At 45.7% G+C, this 8227-nt stretch overlaps 1 protein-coding gene across 1 annotated transcript; it reads right to left on the bottom strand.

Moving 5' to 3' along the window:
- Nucleotides 1–2480: 2480 nt before the first annotated feature.
- LOC102372840 (olfactory receptor 1019-like) lies at nucleotides 2481–3431 on the bottom strand. Its single transcript, XM_025216046.1, has one exon. The coding sequence runs from the start codon at nucleotides 3429–3431 to the stop codon at nucleotides 2481–2483; it is 951 nt and encodes a 316-aa protein (XP_025071831.1).
- Between the last annotated feature and the right edge of the window lie 4796 nt (nucleotides 3432–8227).

The raw sequence follows: 8227 nt of genomic DNA, 5'->3' as shown, positions 1-8227 counted from the left end.
CATGACCATTTCCATCAATTTGTCTATTAACTTAGAGCAAATCAAGTTACGCATTGGTCAAGATAGTCCAATGTTCTTTGAAAAATTCACCACTATATGAAGGTTAATCACATGCTGAGTAAATAAACTGTGCGTGCGTGCGCAGGGGGGGTTTAGCTCTGATAGCCTTGACCTTCACTTCCTGTGTCTTTTCCGACTCTTGCCTGCCACATCTTGATGACTGTAGATGTTATTAGTCGGGAGGTAGTATCTACTGCAGTAGGCTACCAGCAAACCCTAACCCCTTTTATCTGAGGTCCCACCTTTTCGTTGCCTCCTTTAATGATACAAATGATTTTGTGCAACAGTCAAACCACACTCTGTCATAAGTAAGTAACTCCTTTTATTGTCCTTTGACTGTTGTTACACTCTTAACCATTACAACCCCCCCACTTTTTTTTTTTTATTTTTAGAAATGACTTTGAAGTATTCTTATCTTCTTTGATGCCCTGATCAGTCTGTCTATCTTTCAAAGTAAAACCAGGGATTGCCTCGAAATTTCCTCCCTTAACTTTCAGGTAAGTAAAATATTTTTTCTCCCCTTTTTTTTTTTTTGTCTGCAAGCTCTCACTGGGGATAGTCAACAACTAAAAATCCAAAATCAAAGGTAAGGTTTCTTTATGTTTTCGTCGGACTCCTCTCTCTCCTCTCTCGCTGTCTTATAATTTATTTTTCAGGGGATCTGCTCCTGTCCCTGCTTCTTGTGGCTTCTCTGCTTCCCTTCTTGGATGATCCTTCCCTTGCTCGGGATACACTTGCCACCTTTCTTCATCCAGCCCTCTCTCCCTCACTGGACCGACATCCCAGCTTGCCTTGTCCCTGCGGTCTTCTCCTCCTTCACCCTCCTTGAGGAGTCTCCGCTCCTTCCTGCTGCGCGGCTCTCTCCCACGGCTCCTTTATAAGCAGGGAGCAGCTGCTTTTAAAACGCCGCTCTCCCGGCTTGATTGATTTCTCCCTGCTGGCGTCGTCCTGTGCCAGTATTCCTCCACATAAACAAAACCACATTGAGTTGATTGGTAAGCATTTAAATGAAGAGGTCAAAAAAATGTATGGCTAAATACCAAATCAACGCTGAATGAAGCTGGTGGGAGCCTGTGTTTGGATGGTCACCTTTTGTCCTTGGCATGTTTAATTCGATGCTGTACCCTATCATTCCATTTTTTTCAATACAGATATTACTTTTTACCCACTATTTGCATTGTGCTGTTGTGTAGAAAGGTTGTACAATTAACCACACTAGAAAAGTGTGCATGACAGACAGAGCTGCTTAGAATTTGGTGGATGTGTCTACTCAAAACACTGATTTGTCCATCAAAATCATTTTCAGTGCAAGGATTTAGCCAATGTGATCAATGGGATGGAAGAGTCCCCAACTGCCACTATGGTCCTGGCTCGTAGAGGTGTTATTTCTTCCATGGAAAGAGGTGTGGGTGTCCTGAAGAAGAGAGGGTAATTCATCTTGCGGTTTTTGTGTCTAAATGGGCACTATTGCTGTCCTACAGGTTTGGGTACCTATGGGCAGTTTGTAAGTCTGTTTCCCCCTCTGGCAAAATAAATTACCTGTACCTGCTGGCAGTAAAGCAGAGGATGCAGAGAGCATCCCTAGGTGCTGACATGGAAGGAAGGTGGAAAAAGAACAGCTGCTTCTGCAGCTACACAACTAGATTGGAGGCACCTTCAGCCATAAGTCCCTGCTTTCCCCATGTGTCATAGCTTCCTTGGGTACCCAGATGCCCTGTTTGCCTCTGAGCTCAGGTTTCCTCCAGTTACTAATTCTTGACTAAAGGACACAACTTGTTTGGTAGCAGCAGTTAGTTTCCATTGAGAACTGAGCAACTACCTCGCATGGTGAAAACCTGAAAATACCAAGAGTTAAAATGCTCTTCCTTGACATAACATAGTAATTGGAATCAATGGTAAACCTGTAGTTGATGGCAAGGATGAATGTTTTTCCTATCCTTTTTTAAGCCCTATATGAAATAGCAGTTGTTTAGCTCTGGAGTCTTCCATTAACAGGACACGGCCATACATGCAGACACCAGCAGGGAAGGGGAAATACAATTAGATTCTAGAATCTACATCAGCGTTGTCTTGTGATGATTTTAGTTGTAAAATTTGTGCTTAGAAAGCAAATGTTCTTTAAGCTCAAGGAAGACTGTATCCACAGTTTGGGGAGAGACACTTTAAAAAAGAAAGGATTTAAAAATATAAATGTAATATATGGGGAAAGGTAGAGAATTTACTGGCCTTAAAATATGACTTACTATAATAACACACCATATTAGGAGAAGCCTAAAAACACAGGTAGATATGAATATAGAGGGAGAGTTGGGTGGTAATGAAAATTATGCAGAGAGATGTACAGATGCATACAAATATTTATTTATTTTCTGACTTCATTGCTCGTGAGTGTAGTTTAGCTGTGCATTCACAGAAGAGGATTATTCTGAAGTAATTTTCCTACCTATGATTGTCCTCAAAGCTTTTTTCACATCCTTGTTCCTGAGGCTGTAGATGTAGGGATTCAACATGGGGATGACAAGGGTATAAAACAGAGACACAATCTTGCTCTGATGTGGGGAAGATAGTGAGCCTGGCTGGGCATACATAAAGGAAACGGTCTCAAAAAATAAAACCACAACCAGCATGTGGGAGGAGCAGGTGGAGAAGGTCCTGAGCCTGCCCTTAGCAGAGCGAATCCTGAGAATAGTATAGATGATGTAGGCGTAGGAGATGAGAGTGATTCCTGAAGTGATCACTATGATGAGGCCAGCTAAAATGAACATTACCAGTTCGTTGATGTGCTTATCCATGGTGCAGGACAGGTTTATCAAGCGGGGAACGTCGCAGAAGAAATGGTTGATCTCTTGAGGCCCGCAGTAACTCAGTGTAAAGGTGAAAATGGTTTGCACTATAGAAGTTGTGACACCACCGATATAGGAGCCCATGATGAGCTGGATGCAAACCCATTTGGACATGATGACAGGATAAAGAAGTGGGTTGCAGATGGCTATGTATCGATCATATGCCATTGCTGCCAGGATGAAGGCTTCTGTGGTGACAAAGAGAAGAAAAAAGAAGAACTGTGCAGCACATCCATTGTAAGAAATAGTTTTGCTGCCTTGTAGGAAGGTGGCCATGGCTTTGGGGGCAATGGTTGAGGAGTAGCAGAGGTCTAAGAGAGAGAGGTTTATGAGGAAGAAATACATGGGGGTGTGAAGGCGAGGGTCAGTTCGAATGATGAGAACCATGATAGTGTTCCCGAACACAGTTGCCATGTAAATCAGAAGGAATACTACAAAGGGCAGCACCTGAATCCCAGCTCTGCTTGCAAATCCCATCAGGATGAATTCTGTCACCACTGTGTGGTTCTCTTCTCCTGTAGTCTGCATAGCTTGTCTCTCCTCTGGGGAAAAAAAAACAAAAAACAAACATTACCCCAGTATAAGTATGAAGGAGAAAGCAAGTGGTAAGATAGATTGCAGAATGCTTAATATATCTTGCACTAGGGTCTTGATGAAGACTGGCCCATTAAACTCACTTTCCCATCTTCCTTTCTTACATTCACAGAGGCTTGCACAATATGCCTAGACATTTTGTTTTTGGAATCCTTCAGTTTCTTTTTTAACAGAATATTGGGTCTATGATGAAATAAATAGTTTTACGTACATTTCTGGCTTTCCACAGCTTTGGTAATAGATACCTACTTAAATAAATGCATAAACCTTGAACAGAACCAGAAAATTTAATTAAAAACATGGTATTTAGTAAAAAGACTAGGTTTTTTTTTCAGTATGATGAATTGTTTGGCTTTCAGATGTTAGCTTTTCAATGAAAACAGGAATTTTCCTTGAAAAAAAGATGACCAGCTCTATTACCAAAATTGAATAATACAAAAAAATTACCAGGTTGAGTCAGCACATACCTACCCACCAAAGCCTCTTTGTATTGAAACGAGAAGTTGAATGAGGAGTCTTGCATGTTTTGTCACCCTTTTCTCATCCACAGCACTGTCAATGACGCACTGAAAATTTTCCCAATGATTTCACTTTCATAGCCAACAGGTACCTGAAAGCAAGACTTACCCCAGCTTCGTTCCATTGAGTTACTTTTGGAGCCTTTTGAAACCACCTCAGAAGTGCTTCTTTCCATGGTTTGGCACCTTTCCATGCTACCTAATTCAAGAATTTGGGTAATAATTTTGCCTTAATATTGTTGAATGACCTGGGATCTTTACTGTCCTACAATTCTCTTCTGCCAGGCTCAAGTGCTAGGAGAGTTGCAGCTGTTATATTGAAGGGAATGGTATTAAATCTGGCTAAAAGGCAGGCGTTGTGTAAGAGGAGGGCCCTTCCTCACAACAGGCCTTGAGGTCTCTGGAGGAAAGGTGCTCTGAGATCACTCAGGACTGCAGTGAGCTTCTCCCTGGTGACAGAGATGTGTTTTCAGTCCCAGCTCTGTGGACCTGTCCAGGAGAGACCGAGGGAGGAACTAGACAGAATCCCCTGGCTTAATGCAATGAAAATTGCTATCCATTCACAGCAATCAGATAAAGCTGGCATTAAGGTCCCCATGGTGATATTATTCCCTTTTCTCCACTCTTTCTCTCTGTGCCTACCTGCCTGTATTTCTGGCGTGGCCTGACCCTGAGGCTGTGAGCTCCCTGGGACATGGACTGGAGAAGGATGTGGGGAGAACAGTGTATGTGCCAGGCTAGAACAGCATTGTGTTGGAGTGGGCTCTGGGCCATTCTTCAGCATGTCCTAGAAGTAGATGAACCAGATCTGTTCACAGCCATGTTCCTTCTTTGCTTGTTTTGGCTGTTTTCTGGCTGGCAGAGGCCCTCACCTCTTGTTTTACTCCCTTTTGCAGGGGAAAACACCAATCCCCAACTCCTCAAGGCCTGGCTCACAAGCAGGCAGTTCTGTCACTGTGCAGGTCCTGAGGCAGCCTACAGATCTTGGCTACTTTTCAGAAGAGCAGATACCTCTCACCCCAAGACAGTAAATCTTCTGTGTCCTTAGGACCTCTCATACCCAGGATGATGGTTCTGGAGGAGACAAAAGCAGGGGCAGTGAAGAAAGGGCTAAAGAAAACTGAGAGATCCTGGAGGTTTAAAGCCAGATGGGGAGTGGGCAATTTGTAGGGAGAGAAGAGCTCAGGGCTGGACAACAAAGAAAGGAGAGAGGCTTTCTGGGTGTGGTAAGAATTTAGGAGATTAGTGGGGGTGGCACTGAGGGCCCAAAAGATAGAGGATATGGGAGTCCATGAGGGGTGGTTGTACCTTAAGGGGACGATCCTCCAGGCTCAGAGTGTGACAGTCCCTGAGAGAAAGAAGTAGGGTAAGAGTGCTCTGAAACCCCCATGGCTCAGCAAAGGTATTCGAGAATGCCTGAGGGCCAAAAGGGAGGTGTACACCCGGTGGAAGGGAGGGGCTATCACCAAGGAGGAATACTCCTCCTTGGCCTGTGAGTGTAAGAGGTCTATTAGGAAGGCCAAGGCGAGAGTGGAGTTCAGGCTAGTGACCAGGATTAAAGACAACAAAAAGTCCTTCTTCAAATACATTGGGAGTAAGCAGATGGCAAGGGGTAATGTAGGGCCCCTGCTAGACTCAAATGGTAATCTTGTGGCTACGCCAAATAAGGAAGCTGAAATTTTTAACAAGTTCTTTGCCTCTGTTTTTTTGGACGGGGACCAGGACAGCTCTCCCACGACAGGTAGGGGCAATCTTGGGGATAGCACTGCCAGGCCTTGGGTCTGTGCAGAAGGAGTTAGGGATCTTCTGGAAGGGCTGGATGTTTTTAAATCTGCTGGCCCTGATACCCTCCACCCACGGGTGTTGAGAGAGCTGGTGGGGATCATTGCTGTGCCCTTGGCCCAGCTGTACGAGCGATCATGGTCCACGGACCAGGTGCCCAGAGTTTGGAAACTAGCTAATGTGGTCCCCATTTATAAGAAAGGGAGAAAGGAGGACCCAGGAAACTATAGGCCCATAAGCCTCACATCGGTCTTGGGGAAAATCCTTGAAATAATTGTCAAGGATCACATCTGTGAAGGTCCAGCAGGGGAGATCATGTCCAGAGGAAATCAACATGGGTTCATCAAAGGCAGGTCCTGCCAGACCAACCTGATGGCCTTTTATGACCAGGTAACTAAATCCTTGGATGATGGTGTCGACATGGATGTAGTCTTTCTGGCCTTTAAGAATGCCTTTGACACTGTCTCTCACCCCATTCTCATTAATAAATTGAGTGACTGTGGCATTGATGCCTACACAGTTGTATGGGTCAAAAATTGGCTGATGGGGTGCACCCAGAGAGTGGTGGTGGACAGGTCGTACTCGACCTGGCGGGATGTGAATTGTGGGATCCCCCAGGCCTCGGTCCTGGGGCCTACACTGTTCAACATCTTCATCAGCGACTTGGACGAGGGGGTGAAAAACTTGTTGTCCAAGTTTGCCGATAACACCAAGATGTGGGGAGAGGTAGGCACGCTTGAAGGGAGAGTGAGGCTGCAATTAGATTTAGACAGACTACAGAAGTGGGCAGATGGTAATAGGATGGGGTTCAATGTAGATAAATGCAGGGTGCTGTACCTGGGGAGAATGAATCCACATCATACATACAAGGAGGGAGCTCCCCAGCTTGTGAGCACAGAGGCAGAAAGGGATCTTGGAGTCATTATTGACTCCAAGATGAGCCGCCAATTGCAGACCACAGCCAGCAAAGCCAACCGCACCTTGTTGTGCATCCAAAGATGCATCTTAAGCTGGTCCAGAGAGGTGATACTCCCCCTCTACGTGACATTAGTCAGGCCACAATTGGAGTACTGCATCCAGTTCTGGGCACTGCACTTTAAGAAGGATGTGGCCAGCATTGAGAGGGTTCAGAGGAGGGCCACCCGCTTGGTTGGAGAGCAACAGGGCAGGCCGTATGAGGAGAGGTTGAGGGACCTGAACCTGTTCAGACTCAGCAAGCGGAGGCTGAGGGGGGATTTGGTGGCTGCCTACAAACTCATTAGGGGAGATTAGCAGTAAATAGGAAGGGCCCAATTCCCCACAGCAGCACCTGGGGTGATGAGGAACAATGGCCAGAAGCTGCTGGGGAATAGGTTCAGGTTAGAGATTAGGAGGCACTATTTCACTGTTAGGGTGGCTAGGATCTGGAACCAACTTCCTAGGGAAGTGGTCCTCCTACTTTGTCCAGCCTCTTTTTGAATTTACCCAAACACCTGTCTAGGGTCGTGTGATCCCAGCATGTGCTCCTGCCAGTGGCGGGTGGTCAGACTAGATGATCTGTTCAGGTCCCTTCTGACCCCAAACTACTATGAAACTATGAAGAAAGAGACCAGAGGCAGATCCTTGACTCTATCTTTGGTGCCCCCTGCCACAGCCCTGAGCACCCTCCCTGCCCAGTCACCACTCATCACCCAGGGTGACAAAAATTGCAGTTACAGCTCTGGAGCACCCAAGACAGACTAAGATGAAGTGTTGCCCATGTCTAATGAGTGAGCAGACACAGCTGGACATCCAGGCAGATGGGCTTTAGCCTGATCCAAGGCAAGGTGAAGGAATCCCATAGCCTAGGCTGGCCTAAAGTGTGTAGGAGCTGAAGGATTCTGGAGTCAGCAGGTAGTTAATAATGTTCAGGCTGAAATGGATCATGTGACAGGATGAATTGTGCCCAGACTAGAGGCCCTTCTTGGTGGGGAAAAAAGGAAAAACACTGACCCATGAACTGTATCATCTGGGATAAAATGTGCCATGGATTTCCTAGATGCACCAGAGCCAAAGCTGTTTGACGGTTAATGAGGCAGAGTTGGTGAAAATGGGACAGTAGGCAGGAGGGTTAAACCCCCAGAGCAAAGGCCATGGTGGGTAAGCCAACTAGGTCCGTGCTCCCGGACAGCTTGTGAATTTTGTACTTTGATCCCTTGGGAAGGGAAAGAACAAGAGATCGATCTGGTTTTTCCTACTTATTGGATGTGTGCTTGGCTGGTCAGAATTAGAGCCTGAGAAAGGGCATAACTGGCTTCTTCAGCAACACCCTGTTTGGAAACCAGTTCATAATTTGCCAGGTGAACATATGACACTAGTTGCCAACCTGCTTTGCCAACCTGCTCAGTTTCTTCTGGGTGTGTCAGCAGGTGTTTGCTGTATCCAGAACGTATCGTGTCACAATGAGTATTT

Source organism: Alligator sinensis, unplaced genomic scaffold (genome assembly GCF_000455745.1).
Source record: "Alligator sinensis unplaced genomic scaffold, ASM45574v1 scaffold79_1, whole genome shotgun sequence".
Classification (NCBI taxonomy): domain Eukaryota; kingdom Metazoa; phylum Chordata; order Crocodylia; family Alligatoridae; genus Alligator; species Alligator sinensis.
This window is presented reverse-complemented; position numbering and strand designations above follow the sequence as displayed.

What these genes read in the sequence shown, in the direction of transcription:
- LOC102372840 (XM_025216046.1), bottom strand. Translation starts at nt 3,431, where the DNA reads ATGCAGACTACAGGAGAAGAGAACCACACAGTGGTGACAGAATTCATC.